The sequence below is a fragment of the Carassius carassius genome, chromosome 40, assembly GCF_963082965.1.
Source record: "Carassius carassius chromosome 40, fCarCar2.1, whole genome shotgun sequence".
In the NCBI taxonomy this organism is placed as follows: domain Eukaryota; kingdom Metazoa; phylum Chordata; class Actinopteri; order Cypriniformes; family Cyprinidae; genus Carassius; species Carassius carassius.
In genome coordinates this window covers 19,182,599-19,202,218 of record NC_081794.1, presented here as the reverse complement: position 1 = coordinate 19,202,218, position 19,620 = coordinate 19,182,599, and the positions used below count along the sequence as shown (strand labels likewise).

Sequence of the window (19,620 nt, the reverse complement as noted above, 5' to 3'; positions counted from 1 at the left end):
TCCAATAGCGTGGAGCTGTACATTTGAACATATGGAAATTGTTATGATTTAATCATGGAAAGAGCTACTACGTATTGATTTACCTAGGTCTCCATTGTGAGAAATCATCTGATGAGAGCCACTGCACAGTTCATAATTATAATGCATACGCGAATCTGCTGACTAATCGCAGTTAATACATTTTTAAAGATGCACATTTGACATTTGTCATGCATCTATCTAAGCACATAACCTTTAAAATTAAGCATATCTCTAAATTTACTCATTTGATTGCTGGCTGGAAGGAAGAGAGTGAAATATGCATGATGATGACTGACTTACTCTTATCAAGATCTCGTAATGCAAGAATCGACTTGGCATGTTAGTCTTTCAGACCATAATGTCCTCAACCACGAATTGGCAATAAAAAAACAGAAATCTCTTGACAGAGAAATTCTGCATATTATGGATTTGTCCCCATATGTCATGAAAAAGATCAGTGGGGTAAAATAAAGTTCAAAAGAGGTTATACTGTATTTCTGAAGTCACACTGTAAAATATTTTTCTCATTATGATACAGTCTTACAACAATTTCCCCCATTGATTTATTTTAAAACTAACTTAATTCATGCATTTTTGTTTCAAAGACATAAGTCATTATTTTACTTCCATATCTTTAATGCAATTCAAGTTCATTTTATCAAATGCAAAGGTGTTTTTAATTTATCACAACAGTCAGGTTGTAACTTTTGCACTTATTTACCCTAAAGATGAAGGAAGTAATTAAACTCCAGTTTTAAATTTTACTAGAGATTTTATGTAGTAAAGTAAAATTAATAGGCTACGTTATCAATACAATTCGTGACATTCTGATATTAATTATGCTTTAATGATTTTCATAATGATCATCACAATTTAGGATAGAAAAAACAAATGTTCTCTTTTCAGGACGCAAACCACTCAGTTATCAATGCACACGTGTTCATGTCCCTGAATGCTTATATTTATAGGGTCATGAGCAGCATATTGCCCCGCCTCCACATGCTATTGGACGGATCTGTATAAGTAATAAGAACCTCTGGCTGTGATTGGCTGTTCAGTATACTTGGAAGAACAGCTGCTTCTTAGACCATCATACAGCCTACATCTCACTACATGCATTATAAACACCGTGCTTATTGAAAAAACTGAAATTCTGCAACTGGTCTATCTGGTGTATCTCGGTTTCGACCCGTTCACCGAAATGAAGTTCGTCAGGTTCGTCATGAAGAATGCTGCTTTGGCCAGTGCGCCTCGTCACATTGAACACTTCTCCAAATTTTCACCTTCCCCACTTTCTATGAAACAGTTTCTGGACTTTGGTGAGTGTTCTTTATAAAGATTTGCAGTCCAAGAATGATAAAGAATAGCCTCATCTAAACGCTGTTTATTATGAAAGTGATCGTGTGTCAGCTGCATAACAGACAGTTGTATTAATGCAACTTCATCTTATTACTGTGCAGTTTAGTTCGTTTCTGATTACGCGCATTATATGTAGCTGTTTTGCATGTGTTAGTTAAATCTGCTTGATGCAGAAATCATTTACTGCTTTACCAGCTGTGTGTAGCTATGTCTGATTCGGGAACAATGTGTTCTTTGAATCGGATCTTTTCAGGAAATTCGCTGAACCGACTCACATAATCAGTCGGGATTTGTTTACTTATCTAATTAAACGCTAAATCGGTCTGAATTTACAATTCTATCGTTTGAACTTGAACTGAGTAGATAGTAAGAGAATTCGGAGTAAACCAATGACTTGCAAATTAATTGAAAAGCCAAAATAGCAGAAAAGCTAAAAACAAACCATACTGGAATGGCTGCAACTGAACTGGGACACAAAAAATTACACTAAACTAAACTTATTAATACAATTTAATCGACAAAGCCAATATTTTCCAACATTATAATTTTTTTTTGCTGCACGTCAGAGGTAATGGGATGACGCATTGCTCAATCGCCTTTAGAACAGGTTCTTTTAAACGAACTGTTCAAAAGAACCGATACGCGGGAAATGACTCGGAATTCCCATCCTACTGTTCATAGGCTCGAAGTGTTGCATCATTTAACCGCTGTTGGCTTTGTTTGCAATCACTGCGCTGTACATACATCTGTGTTTTACTGTGTTTAATTGCATTGTTTATGATCAACGTGCAAGCATTTTAATCCCAAACCCATACCATTATACCAAATGATAGTTTAAACACTTCTGTTGCGTGTGTTTATCACCGTGCTATAATATTTATTTGTAACATGTTGCTTTCTTTCAGGTTCCACCAACGCATGTGAAAAAACGTCTTTTGTTTTCCTGAGACAAGAGCTGCCAGTGCGTCTGTCAAACATCATGAAAGAGATTAATTTGCTCCCCAAAAGATTACTTACCACACCTTCTGTACAAATGGTTCAAAGCTGGTGAGCTATACAACATTTTACTGCTTTCATAATGTGGTCAGCGTTTACCTGATTTGTTGTAGCAACGACATATTGTTTAAAAGGCAATTAGATGGCCAGAGACGTGGTGTTTATATTTAGGATGACACGAAAACACCGCGGTCTAGTTGAGACTTGGCCAAACTCTGAACTTGCTCAGCGTGTGAACTTTGCCCTATATTCAGCTTCAGGGTGGGAGCTGCACTTCTCCAAGGAGGGATATTCTGCTGTGAACTTTGTCCTATATTCACTACCTCCTGCTTTTAGGCGTCATATTAACCCCTCGTTGTTGGCTTTTGGGAAGTGGAAATGTAGGCATAGCTACAAAGCAGTCTTCCATTAATATGGAATTATGTATGTATTAATATGAATTGGCATACAACTGTTAACGGTTGTCTTTCCACAGATATTAGGTTAATGTCCTCGTAAATGCACCTGTTTACTAGTTTAAGCCATTTGTCATTTATCTTAAGCAAAATCTTAAATTGCAGTATATATATATATCTATCTATATATATATATATATATATATATATATATATATATATATATATATATATATATATATATAATATATAGAGAGAGAGAGAGAGAGAGAGAGATAGATAGATAGATAGATAGATAGAGTTCATGTCAGAACATGTTTAAAGTTTGAGGGTTATGATAAAATATGATGTTACAAAAATCTGTCAAATCTGACAGCAGTCTGTTCTAGAAACATTGGACAAACAAATAATAAAAATACACAGTGCTCACACAGAATTTAATTTTGTTTTAATATTATAATTTTTTTAATTATATTTATAATTAAATTTCTATTTATTTTGTTTGTCTGCAAAGGTATATACAGAGTTTGATGGAGATCTTGGAATTCTTGGAGAAAAGTCCAGATGACCAAAGTGTATTGGAGGAGTAAGTGGAAATTAAATGAGTAAATTTCATGAAAAAAAAAAAAAACCTTCCTACATTTGACCTGAAATAAAAAACAATAACTTATATTAACTGTAGCAAATTGTTTTAGTCAATAAGGTTTTTTTTTTCATTATTGTGTGGCATTATTGTCATGGATGCACATTTTCCTATTGAATTGAAAGGGTTGGCATATATTATTGTCATGAAGATAATGTTACATATAAAATCAGGCTTACAGTATATACATATTTTCTTTCCTCTTGAATTTGGGGTAAGATATTACCCAGATGTGTTCTTTATTGTTCATTGCACATTTTAACACTCTTGATTATGCACACAGGTTTGTAAGTGCTCTGGTCAACATCCGAAACAGGCACAATGATGTTGTACCCACTATGGCCCAGGGTGTGATTGAATATAAAGAAGTATTTGGTCAAGATCCAGTCACCAATCAGAATATTCAGTATTTTCTGGACCGTTTCTACCTGAGCCGGATATCAATCAGAATGCTCATCAACCAGCACAGTAAGCACAATATTCAGACCAAATCATAATTATTGCTTCCTAAATTGCTTGTATTAATATTTTTTTATCTGATTTTACAGCTCTTGTTTTTGATGGTGCCACAAATCCAGTTCACCCCAATACCATTGGCAGTATAGACCCTCATTGCCAGGTGACAGAAGTTGTTAAAGGTATATTATGCAAAATCTATCTGTTATCAATCTGATCTGAAACAGCATGTAGAGTTGGTCTTTGTTGCAATTGTGTTTCTCAAAATCAGTGACTTTTTTGTTTAGTCAATACAAATACAGACCTTCATGTTTCTAAAAATATTTTTTCATCACCTTTTTTATATAGATGCATATGAAAGTGCCAGGATGCTGTGTGATCAGTACTACCTTAGCTCACCTGACCTGGTGCTTCAGGAACTCAACAGTAAGAACACAGGAAAATCTAAGTTTCTGTTAAATAGCACGTAAAATCACAATTTATAGGCTGAGTAAGATACAGATACTAAATTTATTCCATCTATTGGTTCTCTTTGTTTCATGCAGAATTGTTCAGAGCTTAGCAATGATAATGTTTTAGCAGCTATAGGCAATATTGAAACTGTGACTATGTTCTTTTATTTTCAGCTGATAACAGGAACCAGCCTATTAGCATAGTTTACGTGCCTTCCCATCTGTACCATATGCTATTTGAACTGTTCAAGGTGAGCTGTAGCCCATCTAATATGCTGTCCTGAAACAATGCTGTTTATAAGCTTAATGTTGTCATGATGATGTGTTTCTTTCTTCAGAATGCAATGAGGGCAACCATTGAGAACCATGATGATGGCAGTAATCTTCCACCCATTCAAGTTATGGTGGCCATAGGAGGAGAGGACCTCACTATCAAGGTAATTTTAATTTGAAAGACTAAAATTATTTGTTTCCAGAAGAATTGACTAAAGTATGCTTAAACATGACTTTGACTTTGTCTTGACTTGACTTTTTCATGCAATTATGCACATTTTCTAGTAAAATCTAATTTATGTGTTTTTAAAGGGGTCATTTGACAATGCTAAAAAGAACATTATTTGGTGTAATGCAATGTGTTTACTTGGTTTAAGGTTCAAAAAACACATTATTTTCCACATAAAGTACATTATAATTGCTCCTCTCTGCCCTGTCTTTCTGAAACACAATTTTTACAAAGATAGTTGTTCTGAAAAGTGCAGTATGCTCTGATTGGCCAGTTATCCAGTGTGTTGTGATTGACTGAGTACCACAAGCATGTGACGGAAAAGTTATTGTCTTAACTATTATGAAAAAGATCTGTTTGTCTTTTGAGATTTAATCTTTGCAGCTTTACGGATCTAACATACTTTCTTTAAAACATTTTTTACATTTAAATCTGCATAAATTAAAGTATGATTAATGATTTATAAATTCCTGAAATTTAAAAATGTTCTTTAGATTACAATAATGAGATTTTTATTTTGTTGCAGTGGTGGATTGAATGTATTGTGCTTAACTGTAACAAAAGATTCTTAAAATAAGCTTAATTTTAAAATTGTAAGAAAATACTATATACCTTACTTTTTGTTTAATTATATCCCTGAATATTTTATTGGAATGAAATGATTTCATTTTTTTATTGTTATTTATTAATTATCTTTTTTAACCTTATGGTTGTTAAACTCATACAAATTCCATGTGATTGTAGTCTGATGTAACTAGAGCCATCAGTCATTTTCCCATCAGTAAAACACCTGCTGTTGCATAACACAGTACAAGAGAGCAGACTGGCCTTGTCGTTTGGTCACTTTGACAATACTGATTTGAGTCTGGTACATGCTAACCAGTCGTGATCAGGGATGAAAGTCCTGGCCAGTTCCTGTCTGTTGGTCTGCCGTCTCGCCCCCTCACTGTTAACCCAGATTTTTTCTTTATGTGCCCTAATTCTCTCTTTCTCATTATTTTTCTCTTTTTTCACTTTTTATTCTAATAATGCTATTTTTGTCTTCGTAGATGAGTGACCGAGGTGGTGGAGTTCCCTTCAGGAAGATTGAGAATCTCTTCAGTTACATGTACTCCACAGCACCAAAACCCCAGATGGATGATAAACATAGGGCTCCCCTGGTGAGACTTTACTGCATTACACATTAAATACAAAAATGGGATTGCAAGGTACATATATTAAAGTGTCACTTTTGAGGGTTATTATTATTAAGTAAAACTAAAACCACAAAAACATTTGTTACTTGAATTAAGCATCAACTGAAATAAATATAAAAAAGTGTATTTATTTATTTTTTATTTGAGCTAGTTTACAAGAAGGTATGATTTGTAATTTGTAACGCGATTAATGATCAATTAACTATATAAACATATATATACACTGCTTTAAAAAGCACCCTATTTGTTTAAAGTGTTTGTAAACCAATAATGCGATTAATCGTGATTAGATTTTTTAAATCATTGTCCAGCACTAATAAAAAAATAAAAAAAAATTATATATATATATAATAAATTTAAAAACAATTATTTTAAATTGTATTAATATATCACAATATTAATTTTTTTTCTGTATTTTTGATCAAATAAATGTAGGCTTGATGAGCAGAAGAAACTTCTTTCAAACTTTCCAAATTTTTGGTCTGTACTGTATATAAACAAAAACTAAACAAGAACTAAGTTCAGCAGTAATCTCACTGATACTTATGATACTGCCTCTTTATAATATTAGCCAACCTTTGTTCACAGGCCGGGTTTGGTTATGGGTTGCCCATTTCTCGACTCTATGCCAAGTACTTCCAGGGTGATCTTCAGTTGTACTCTATGGAGGGCCATGGCACTGATGCAGTCATTCACCTGAAGGTACATTTAAACCCTACCTAAAGGGATAGTTCACCCAAAGAATTTTTTTTTTTTTTTTTAGAAAATGATCTGTCATCAATCATACATACAATCATACTACAACTCACAACTGTTTTGTGGAGTTCTTGTCTACTAAAATATATTTTCGGAAAGACGATTCATCAGCTAAACAGTTTATTGTTGTTAAACAACAGTACAATTCACTGAACGCTTCTGCCCCTTACACCCTCGTTTCCATTCCTGCCAGAAATTAAATATAGCGCTACCCTGCCTAAGGTCTATTCTTTGGAAGTCTTCTGAACACATTTTCCCATTTAAAAACACTGGAAACTTCTTGTAAATCAGAGAATACTTTGCATTGTGATGTAACAGATTACATTATGTGTTTTCTCAGGCTTTATCCACTGACTCAGTCGAGAGACTCCCAGTGTTTAATAAGACCGCTCGACGGAACTATGAATTCACGCAAGGGGCAGATGACTGGTGTGTCCCCAGTCGAGAGCCTCTGGATCTGGCCGTTTTCAGACTGGCTAAGTGAAAAGAAGCATGTAGCCTCCAGGAAGGATAAAGGACAATTCTATAACTGACTGAGATGAGTGAATGGCGATGGCAATAGTGTCCACATGGCCGAGTCCCAGCTCACCACTCACTCTGAAGCCACGTAGTCTCTCACCAATACCGTAGATGTTGCATGTAATTGGTTTCCTCTGCACCATGTCTATATAATTAGATTTTTTTAAGGTTTGAGAAATAGGCTTTGTCACAGTGTTACCTTAAACAATACTAACTCATATGAAGTGGAACAGAGTGCCAAGTTAATCTGCTTTGAACGGCTCTTCCTTTATTTGAAGACTGTTAAGTGGAAGTTCCAGTGTGAAGTGAGCCAGACGGAGGTCATGCTCACTGCATTAGAAAAAATGGCCAGCTAGATTAGTGGAACCAACATGTAACAACAGGCTTGTGCCAGCCCAGGAACACATGAATTCAGAGATAAAGGGCCAAGACCGGGTGATAAAAAACCAATATGAAACCTGTGGTGGATCATTTATGTAAAAGTCTACTAGAAGAGCATGTTGCACTGCATTCAATCAAGAAACTCTTGTAATTAAATTACTGATTGCTGCTTTAGGAGTATTTGGAGGAGGAGATAATTGGAGGCCATAATTGGAACTGTATTAGTGTATGGCCAAATATGTCAGGGTGATTCCTGGTGTGTAAGAATTTAAGAAAGAACCAGTTAGAACTAGAATTTACAAATAATCTCATTGATTTAAACTTGAAAGACTTACAACTTATGCACCAAACACAGTGTTTTGTGCATGTTTATTCTTAAACGTGCTGAAGGATTTTAGATACCTCATTGACTGAAGTTAGTTTCTCGATGTCAACTCGACGACCTTTGCTCAGCTGTTGCCTTTTCAGTCTTGTGGGCCTGTGGCCACTAGTTCTCTGCGAATATTATATAGCATGAAATCAGAGCATGGAATCTTATTTTAAGCCTTCTCCTTTGAGAGCATGCCTACTGTATTAAATCAACCATCTGCTTTGAACTTGTACCATACAACCTTACATGTAAGGACCATATTCAATGTATTATATTTTTGTTTTTGTTGTGTTATCCTTGAAAAAACTTTATTTTTGTAATACATTTTTCATCTTAAGCAGTTGATGTGTATAGAATGGAAATAAACAATTTTTGTGGACATTTTACACTGAAGTGGAATCTTTAATAAGGAATAGCTCAACTAAGAATTAAAATTTGCTGAAAATGTACTAACATTACATCATTTGCACCAATTATCCTCTGCAGTGAATGGGTGCTGTCAGAATGAGATCAAACAGCTGATAAAACCATCACAATAATCCTCATGTGTTTAACAGGATTTCAGTCCATCAGCTAACATCTTGTGAAAACCCTACATGTTTGAATCCATCAAGATGTTTTTTTTTTCTCTGTCCATAATATAGCTTTCTCTAGTGCAAAATTTGTTCTTGTTTGAATCAGGAGAGAAATATGCAGAGATCAAGCACCATTTACAAGTGAAAACAGTCCAAAACCTTTTTTAACAAATATGTTGGTGGAATTTGATTAACAGGGCATGGACCTTTTCACTTAAGGAAAGGTTATTATGGATTACTGGTATTTAATAAAGTTAAATCTCCTTAATAATGTATGTGACGAGTGGGGCGGGGCCGATAGCCATGGGAACGGGGGGCGAGGCCAGTGGAGTGATTGGACATGAGCGACACCTGCTCGACCCACCGGTCACAATGTATTTGTTTCATTATTCCTCCTTAATAATGGATCTACTTCTCATTTTTCAAGATGTTAATGATGAACTGGAGTCGTGTTGATTACTTTGTTATGTATTATTGTAATGTTTCTATCAGCTGTTTGGACTCTAATTCTGATGGCACCCATTCACTGCAAAGGATCCAATGAGGGGCATAATGTAATGATAAATATCTTTAAATCCGTCCCGATAAAGATGCAGGATCTACATGTGGGCTGACGCAAGGATTAGTAGAGAGTTGTTTTTTCAAGGCCGAATTGTAGAGAGAACAAAGATGATTGGCATGTGTGGATCGAGATTCTACACATTGGTCCTTTGCTCAATAAGGCAAAGGTTAAATTTCATAGTAAACAACACATCACTTACAGTCAGAGGTAACATGGAAAGTGAGGTCAATGGGCAACAATGAGAGGTATGAATGGAACAACAAGCCTGGACTAAACAATAAACTTAGCAAATCTGTCCAGTATTAAATGAAGGTCAGATGTGCAGTAAACAAAATTACTTTCTGCTGAATGTGAAAATAACATCAAGATCATTTTGTGTCCACAGGGACTACAGTGTTCTTGATGGATTAACCTCCTCAAGAACTGCTTGATAAACAAGTGCTCCTCTTACAATATATCACACACCATAAATCACATGCTATGCGGCACTCCATGTAAGGGTAGATGGATAGCTTGTTTACATCCTGGAGTCTCTGAAACATTTCAGCCCTTGATAAACATGAAATCAATGTGATAACCTTTTCTTTTATCAAATTATTTTCATTTTTGAGCAATCATGAACTACTCCTGCTCATAATTTCTTTTAATGATGTTTTTTCTCTACACTTTCAAACAAATAATTTACAGAAAAGTCACATTGCTTTGGAACAACATGAAGGTGAGTAATTAAATATTTTTTTCATTTTCTAATGCTAATATAATATATTTAAGAGTGCATTTGACCAATATTACCTGTCAATATTTGTGCCACAGCTTTTCTTAGCTTATCTTTTTTATTTTTATTTTTTGCTATATATACCCACGCAGGTGCACAAGACTGCATGAGTATCTAAGCAGTAAAAAGAAACTCAAACAGATGGCTTCCTTCCAAAGAGTGCCCTGTTAGGCAGCTGTTAAAGACCAAACCCTTATGTGCTAGAATCTACAGAGACGTGTGAAAACAGCAATGAGTGACCGTATGCAATTCCAGGAACCTCGATAGGAAAAGTACAGCCCTCAAAGCAGGCAATAAAGGATGGAGTGTACGTGTTTGTCTGCGGGTGAGTGGAGATGGAGGGGTCGTTGGGTGGGGTGGGGTGGGGTGAGTAATGTATGCAAACATATCACAGTTCACAACAGGCTGTAATCGGTTTGTCCAGGCGGCTGTTCTCATTCTGGCATGTCTGTCATTCCCCAGGGCTGTTTACTGATGTCTCCTGCTTATGTAAAAGGCTGAGGCCTGGGCTTCACATCAAAACATTGTTTTCCTGGGTGGACTATTGTACTGACTGGCCTGATCTTATCTAATTACACAATCGACTGCTCATTGCTCTGTTGACAGAAAGAGTTGAGGATACTGCCAAATGCTTTACTACATTACCAAAAGATGTGTGGCATGGTTTTTATTTATTTATTTATTTTTTTACAAGGAATGAGATCAAAAGCACAATTTTGACTGTATTCCATTAATATGCCCAGATGAGATAAGAGTGGATTAAATTTATTTAAAAGAACCCTACACTCTCAAAATAAAAAGTACAAAACTGTCACTAGGGTGGTATCCTTTCAGTGGGTATTAACATGTACACTTTAGCCACTAATATGTAATTTTAAGTTGTGAATATCTACCTTTAAGATGCTAATATGTAACATTTAGGTGTAAAAAGATACAGAAATGCACCTTGTAGCTTTTGTGTCTTAGAGGACTACTGTATGAGTGGATTCAGTTTTTTTTGGAGTGGTTCACTTAATGAGCCACCAGTGAAACTCATCACTCCCATTTTACTCATTAAACCTCTTCGACTTGATTCCTACAATTAAAGTACTTTATTGGGATGTTTGTTTTAAATGTAATTTTGCCAAAACTTAAAAACACATACAGACAGATAAGCACACAAACAAATAACAGAGATATATGTGTGCATATATAGATACATAAAATTGAATAAATAATACATAAATAAAATACAGAAAAAAATAAAAAATATAATTCTCAGCAAGACAATAAAGCAATTAGATAAATTCGCCAGAATATTTTAACTATATCAAAATGTATATTTATGGTACATGGTTATGCATTACATCTACCAGGTTTGTAATTTACAATTTCCTGTCCAGCAAAATAAAAAGAAAAAAATAAACAACAACAACAATGTATTTAATAGGTTAGAGGTCACCACCTAGTGGTGGCTTTTAGTGTTAGAGATCCTTATTATATTTAACGATATTACTGCATACTTCCCCCAGACACCGGCAGTCATTTCTATTAGTCAAGTATCTTTGACTCACTGTGCATATTTTCCATGAAGCTATTTCCTACTCACTATCATTTATGCTTTAATATTACTCTTAAAATCTTCTTCAATGGTCTTTTTTTCTCTGAGCAGTTAATTTTGATCCTAGTTTTTCATTGTTTTTAAATGTAAAAGTAATCTCATAGAAATCAAATATTCATTTGAGAACATTAGACAGCAATGCGGGATAGATTTAAAGTGTTATTTAACATAATATGTAAAATAAATGCCTGTTTATGCAAAAATAAGTTATTTTGTAGGCCTTTCTGGTGACTATTCTGCTGATAATGCAAGGACAGTTATTTTTTTTTGTTGGTCTAACCAGTGTCTTGACATGTGGTTTTTGAATGATACTTGCAAAGGCATAATTCTAACTGTCAAATAACTTGTTAAATTGCAATGAGTGTAAGTAATGGTTGACTTGGTAATTCATAACTAAAACCTGGTCAGTCATAAAAAGCTAATTAGCTTTTTCATAAGTTCAAAATACTGACCTGGTCTTTACCTTGATCCTTTTACACATTGTCGACTTTTTTTTACATTGACATAGTTTGACTCTTCAACTTCAATAGTAATTTGCCTGCACATATGCAAATACACTTTTGCACCAATTTTGTTTTTGCTGACCTCATGAGCTCAAAAACTGCTTGTGGCCATTTTTCATGTGCATGTTAGCAGCTTATTTGTGAAGAGTGTCACCAGTCTCATGTAAGAGAATATTGGTGTCAAACCAGCAACTTCCTTTTTCTTGGCAGTAGTGCCCACCCATAATCTTGTGCAGTATATAAACTGTATTCTATATAGTTGATTTGCATAACGCATAGAGATCTGCTCTTTATGAAAAGGTAAGCTTAACATGCTTATAATTTCTAAAATAATCAACAAATACATAAATAAGATCACTTATAAAATCAAATCACTTACAGTAAGCATAAGTAACCTACAGTATCTGATAATCCCAAGTGTTTGCCTTTTTGATTAAGGACCAAACAGTAAATCCATTTAAAAAAAAAATATATATATATATATATATATATATATATACCTTAAATTATTATTTTATTTTTTACGTTTATTTTTAATGTATATAGATAAATAATACAAAGTCTAATGCAGTTTTTACTCTCACCTTTAGATGCTTTCCTTATGTGTTCAAGTGTTTGCCGTGCTGGTTGTCTGTGCAGCCGACACTGCGAACAGAGATATTTCAGTAAGCATCGATTTGGTTAATATAATAATGTAAAAAAAATAAGGCCGACATTTTAAAATATTTTTACATTACAACTACAGTGTCACAGTAACTGTGCAAATAACTTTCATTGCATGTTTCCCAGTATATGTTCAGAGCTTGGAATATGGTTGACCAGCCTTTGCAGGAACAACTTGCTGTTGTGTATAAGGTGGTGAATTTAAAAATGCTTCTGAGTGCTAAACATGTCAGTTTCTAATGGGAAAGTGGTATGAGAATTGTATTTTTTCCTCTGCATTTATTTAGGAGATGGAAAGCTTGAAACATGAACAAGCAGTAATGAAACAAAAGCAAGAAGCCTTGAGCAAGGTAAAATTAAAGCTGATAATGAAAGATTATTTGCTAGAAATAAATAAATAATTCTTATCAGATCCGCTAAATAGTATCGGACATTCAAAAAGATTTAAGCATGCTGTTGTTAAAAATTAAATGTAAAATATATAGTAAATGTATATGCAGATTAATTGTGCCATTATCTCAAAGTCAAAATAAGGCCCAAAATATCTAAATGTATCATATTGTGAGGCAAACAATTTTCTTCAGAAACTACTATGATTGTTTTGTTGCAGGCATTAACACACTGTTCACAAAAGCCTACTGATACAGACGTGGAGATGAATTTGACATCACTGCAAACAGGTAAGTAAATAAATAAATAAATCTGGTATGCTTTAAATGTATTTATTATTATTATTAAATGTTTTAATTAATTATTTAATACGTTTATATATGTGACCCTGGCCCTGGGGTATGTTTTTCGCAATAGCCCAAAATACATTTTATGGGTCAAAATTATCGATTTTTCTTTTATGCCAAAAATCATTAGGATATTAAGTAAAGATCATGTTCCATGAAGATATTTTGTAAATTTCCTACTGTTTATATATTAAAACTTAATTTTTGATTAGTAATATACATTGCTAGGAATTTATTTGGATAACTTCAAAGGTGATTTTCTTAGTATTTAGATTTTTTTACACCCTCGGATTCCAGATATTCAAATAGCTTTATCTCGACCAAATATTGTCCGATCCTTATAAACCACACTCAGTTTTCAATTTCGAAAAATTGACACTTGAGACTGGTTTTGTGGTCCAGGGTCATATACACAAAAAGGGCTGTTTATGTCTGTCTTTGATAGGCAGCAGCCATTTGCTGTATACCCTCACCCAGGATGGAGATGAAGGCTCTGGTGAGGATGACAGTGATAAGTCCTCTGACCCCTGCTATCACTATACCATGCTGGACCATGCCTGGAGAGCCACAAACTACACCACCAAGAATGTTGTTTGTGACCGTCATGTCCAGTGGAAGGGCTGGTACCGTCTCTTCTACCGTGGGAAACCCATCCAGATGCCTGAGAGGTGTGTGAGGAAAGAAATGTGTGGCACGCACGCTCCGCTATGGCTCGTTGGCGGTCATCCCCGGAGACGAGATGGGGTGGTCACCCGCAAATTGTGTGGAAACTGGAAAAACAACTGCTGTTTGTACAAATCTCCTCCCATTCAAGTGAAAGCATGTAGGGGAAACTACTACGTCTATAAGTTTGTCAAACCCGTAGCTTGCCATTTGGCATACTGTGCAGGTAAGATACGATGCAAGTGGATTTTAAGAAAAATTTGAGGTATTTATATATAAGCTATTGACTCTTGTACACCATCCTTTCAGATATTAACACACTTGTCTGTGGAAAGTGCAGAAAATCTGAGTCTTGCATCAGCAGAGACCAAATCACCTGGATGTGTAAGAAAAACAAAAGAGGTGAGTCATTTCTTTTTATCATCAATCAAACTGTGAGAATTTAGTTTGTGTTATTAAAATGATCTATCTTTTAAGGAAAATAATACAGCATTTTCTTTCCTTGTGGTCTGTAGTGAAAGCAAACGTCCATTTTTTTGTCACCTACCCGGCCAGCATCTCAGGAAAAGTGAACAGGATAATGTACAGGAAAGTGTATGTGAATCAAGGAGGGGCTTTCAGCACTCGCACCGGGATATTCAGAGCTCCGGTTTCTGGAGTCTATCAGTTCTTCTACTCCTCACAGACTGGGGGCAGTGGGGCAACTGATCTATGGCTGGTTGTAAATAATTACTGGGTGGCTGTGTCCCATAGCAATGTTCAGGGCTCCAGCTCATTTGGGAATCTATCTACCTACATGACGACTCTGCGCAAGGGTTCTATTGTTTATGTGACCCACAACCGTGGCCGCTCTTGGGCAAATAATGCATCCAACACCATAGTTTTTGGGGGTTCATTGCTTATGGTGAGAAAAATCTAAGGGAATGTAAGTGTCATCTGAAGCAAAATTGGAAACGTTTATAGTTTAATTAGAGGCCAATTTAATAGTACCAATTAGTTGGTTTGACATACATAAAATGTACAATGTTAAAACATGTTCTGCTAGTTCTGATTATATATTGCTTTAACTATTTTTAAACATGTGTCTTGCTAAGCGATTTATTCCAAATGCAAATGCCCTTATATATATATATATATATAATACACATAATATTTATGAATTCTACAATAATAATAGTGTAAAAGAAAACAATATTTGTTCTCTTGCTGAAAGAATCCATTGCTGGAATATATATTTCAAATTAAAATACTGCTTTTTTTCATATAAAAATGCCATGAAATATTGTGTCTTGTGTATAAGAAAATAAAATTTGTAATTATATTTAAATGTACATTTTATATTACTAAGTAATATTGTTCAATAAATATTGCTTTTATAATATTACATTAAAAATATATATTTTTATTTAAATGTAATTATAATATTGTATTATAATAATAACAATAATATACAATACACAATTTTTAAATCGATTAAAATATAAATATTTTTAACAAATATTGTTTGTAAATAATTTTGTTTTCTTTTTTACTATTGTTATTGTAGATAACTTTGGTAAACTATTATATACGTGTTAGGAATAATATTGTCCCAATCTCCTAGAGACACAGGTGGGGGCAGCAGAGTCATCTCACTGTGTTTAATCAGGGAGGATTTCACTTTGCCACAGCTGAACTGAGCAACTTGAAGCCATCTTCAGTTGTCATTAAACTTAAGCAACTCCTCCTCATGTCTTGAGGTCGATATAGACACGTTGACAACCAGCCCCCAAATCATGTACGAAACAGATGAATGTGTTTTATTAATATATATATATATATATATATATATATATATATATATATATATATATATATATATATATATATATATATATATATATATATATATATATATATATAATGGTTCACTCACTATTGTGCTTCCCTGTAAATTTGGTTTTGTGTTGTTAAATTTCAGGTTTGTTGTAATTAAATAATTTGCTGCATAACAGTAATATGGTTCTCTCAAATGGGATTGCATGCATTTCCTTATATGGCCAGAGGACAGACGGACATTCCAGGGATATTCAGAATCTCACTAATGACTAGTCTAAAAAGAATGCTAACTATGCTTAATTCAGATGTGACTGTCCCCTTCAAATTACTGATATTATAATGCCAATTATGAAAAAAAAAAACATTTAACATTTACTTCTTTCTTAGACAATGCTAGTAGGCCTATGTAATGTATGTTACAACAACGTATTTTTAAATTATGGATAGCAATCCAGTGAGATAACTCTTATCTCACTTGTCAATTTCCAAGTTATATTTCACTTAGATGCTAAGAATTATTTACAGTACTTCTTTTGTTAATAGTCGCTATCCAAAAAGCGACACGTTGCTTCCAGTATTACTGATAAGAAATGCACATTTTCGCTGTATAATGTATTAACTGTATTATGATTTGAGTTTCAGCGATCAACTATTCACTTCTGGCTAGCTTGAATTTGACTGTTGTAAATGTTGGATTAGGTAATAAAAATAAGTATGCTACTGCAACAAAAAGTTTCTAGGTTTAAGTAGATGTGAATACTGCTTGCCTTAATGTGTCCACCTTTGTAACTTTATCGTTGATGTTAGGTAAGCTTTAGCTCGCGCCCTCGGGGGGCGGGGCTTACGCGAGACTGAAGCCACAGTGTGTTTAGGCGAGACGAGTGAAGCTCGTGGAAAAAAGGCTGAGAGGCGCGACTGTTCGATGTAGCGGACTATCGCTCAAACACCGGGAGCCTGTTGTGTGAAGTTTTCAGGCGACCAAGAGTGTGTGGCTTTAGGCATTTCAATCTTTGATAAGACGACAACAAATTATAGTTAACAAACAATGCGTGTTTATATATTCCTTTACTAATAACATGAAAAGAAGCCGACGAATATATTGCTAGGCAAATGTAAACAAATTCATGGACATGCATTATCCCTGCTGTTTGCTGTTGTCGAATTGACTTGTGTATTCGTGGGATATTCAACAGTTAGCTTTACATTTTTTGCCTCTTATATTACTAACACGTTAATATGGCAGAACACGAAAGTTTGGAGTTCGGAAAGGCGGACTTCGTTCTTCTGGACAATGTCTCTTTGGACGAGTTTATGGCAAACCTCAAACTCAGGTAAGACATTTCACCTACTGGGATCCCTCTTGCCATGTGCTTTGGTACGGGAAAGCTATCATAAATAATGGTACTTGTATTCTGTATTTTTTTAAATTCGAATCTAAATTATTGTTAAACATAAAAAGAAAAGAAAAAGACTACACACGCACTCAGATCAGTAGGTGATGCAAGTTCGTGTTACTCCTAGTTACATAGTGGTTACGTTTCTGAACTGAACTCATACTGTGAGCTATTAACTAATAATAGGCTACAAATCTGAATCATCATCATTGCATAATACTTTATTAGCTAGGATCTACTATGGTCAGATGGAGGAGATATTCAGAACATCTTGCAAAACATTAGTAATTGACTTATATTTTAGGTAGTGCATTATACATCTGGAGTAAACTGGCCTTACGTTTTTCAGGTCAAGGGAACAATGAATTACACATCTCATGTCAATATTTAAGGAATTCACGGCATTGTTGTGTTTGCTATGTCTATTGTAGCTTTATATAACTGGCTACACCTGCTGAGCTAGAGTACTGTATGTCAGGTTCAGAGGTGTGTTGACCATGGATAAACTCCCCTCTGATTGGCCTTATTGTTCAAACAAGTTTACAGTGGATATCCTGCTATTGTGTTTTATGTTTTGGTTATGTGGATCAGTTTTCCTCATCAGCACACTGTAAAAAAAAAAAAAAAGACTTGATGGCTCTAATAAGATTGAGGTGAATGTAGTTTAATTCAGAACTTTTTGTCAAGGGGTCATATGATGCTTTTTTAAAGATCATTATTTTGTGTATTTGGTATAAAAGAATATGTTGACATGCTTTAATGTTAAAAGAAAACATTGTTTTTCAAATACTGTACATTATTGTAGGTCCTCTATGCCCGGCCTCTAAGTCCCTCCTTCTGACAAGCACAGTCTGCTCTGATTGGCCAACAGACCCAGTGCATTGTGATTGGCCGAACACCACAAGCACTAGTCAGAACTGTAATGCCCCTTTCCATAATCGTGAGCTTAATCTTTTAAAATAAATGTAAAGACAGTTAATAATTGTCGTTAGTTTTACCATCAGTTCGAGCTCGAAAAGGGAAGAGAGTGGTGTGACAGACACAGTGATGAAGCTCCTATGTGTTTGCAGTACACAAGCATCGAACGGTTAAGACGGATGACTCCACTGTGTGACCCTGCTGTCTCTCTCTCGCTATCGCACGTGCACATACACACACGCAATGTGCAAAACTCTGCATTTGAACATTCAATAGCAAATACTTAAACTAATAACAAAACATACTTACAGTAGCTGATTCAGAAGCAAAAGATTGTCGTAGCAAAGTCAGAATTACCTTTTCTCCTAGAGTCACGAAACGGTCGTCCATAAAATGCGTTGCTGTTCTGTTGTAAGTAATCTTAAAGATTTATAAATGCATCTACTTTCGGAAGGACAAATAAAGTGCTTTTGCTGTCGCCTAGATACACACAGCATCTCCCTGACATGGCTGCTTCATGTCTAAATGCAGTTAATGAAACCCCACCTTCTTTCTTTGCATGAACATTTTGGCGGCAATACGCAAATATTTCCACATAGTGACATAGATATATGGGGGCGTGTTTGAATGAGACGTTTTAGGGGGGTGTGGCAGAGTCTTAACTTGATAAAGAACATCTCTTTAGATTTAAGACTTTATTCTTTGCAACTTCACAGATCTTCTTCATGCACCAAGAGCTTGTAACACTCCAAAGAGAAAGGAAACATTGAAATCACATCATATGACCCCCTTTAATGGTTAATGTTACAATGCCATAAAATCAATTGTATGCATCTCTGTATGGCCACTTAACTAGTGACCTATATGTGGATGTCTCAATAGGACACTAAATTATTGTTCTGGGGATATTACAAGTAGTGTTTCCAGTTAATCGAGGGAGATGTTTTTGGATAAACTATAAATAATAAAGATTTCATATGTATATACCATTGAAATTGAAGTCAGTCATAAAGTTATGTTCCTTTTCTACACTACTGTTCAGAAGTTTGGGTCAGTGATTGCTTCATGTTTTTAAGTATTATGCCATAGTAACAAATACAATAATAAAAAAGTAATTATTACTATAAGTATTACTTATTTCTATAATATATTTAAATATATAATTTATTAATGTGATAGCAAAACTGTATTTTCAGCAGCAATTACTTATAAGTGTCAGTGATTCCGTGTCACATGACACAATCCTTCAGAAATCGCCCTACAGTAATATAGTGATTTGATGCTCAAGAAATGTTTCTTATTATCAATGTTGAAAATAGTTGTACTGTTTAATATTTATTTTTAGAAATCATAATACTATTTTCCA

General features: G+C 34.6%; 3 protein-coding genes across 4 annotated transcripts in view; all 3 read left to right on the top strand.

The window, feature by feature from the left end:
- The first annotated feature begins 1,094 nt into the window (after positions 1-1,094).
- Positions 1,095-8,432, top strand: pdk2a (pyruvate dehydrogenase kinase 2a). Its single transcript, XM_059532389.1, has 11 exons — positions 1,095-1,340; positions 2,286-2,427; positions 3,286-3,357; positions 3,698-3,882; positions 3,963-4,052; positions 4,219-4,296; positions 4,497-4,573; positions 4,661-4,759; positions 5,874-5,984; positions 6,609-6,722; positions 7,117-8,432. The coding sequence occupies exons 1-11, from the start codon at positions 1,223-1,225 to the stop codon at positions 7,258-7,260; spliced, it is 1,230 nt and encodes a 409-aa protein (XP_059388372.1). The 5' UTR covers positions 1,095-1,222; the 3' UTR covers positions 7,261-8,432.
- Positions 8,433-12,302: 3,870 nt separating this feature from the next.
- Positions 12,303-15,927, top strand: LOC132121783 (uncharacterized). Of its 2 annotated transcripts, none has more exons than XM_059531536.1 (8): positions 12,303-12,361; positions 12,652-12,726; positions 12,851-12,916; positions 13,012-13,074; positions 13,335-13,404; positions 13,907-14,350; positions 14,434-14,526; positions 14,646-15,927. In XM_059531536.1, the coding sequence occupies exons 2-8, from the start codon at positions 12,652-12,654 to the stop codon at positions 15,041-15,043; spliced, it is 1,209 nt and encodes a 402-aa protein (XP_059387519.1). In that variant the 5' UTR covers positions 12,303-12,361; the 3' UTR covers positions 15,044-15,927. The 2 variants fall into 2 exon arrangements, with proteins under 2 accessions (XP_059387519.1, XP_059387518.1); XM_059531535.1 differs by having other exon boundaries at positions 12,305-12,361; positions 14,640-15,927.
- An 878-nt stretch (positions 15,928-16,805) lies between these two features.
- The window catches only part of myo1d (myosin 1D), an 88,855-nt gene continuing 86,040 nt past the window's right edge, over positions 16,806-19,620 (top strand). Inside the window, exon 1 of the mRNA XM_059532407.1 lies at positions 16,806-17,273. Coding sequence (XP_059388390.1) covers positions 17,179-17,273 — 95 coding nt within the window. The 5' untranslated portion in view covers positions 16,806-17,178. The remainder of the gene's footprint in view (positions 17,274-19,620) is intronic.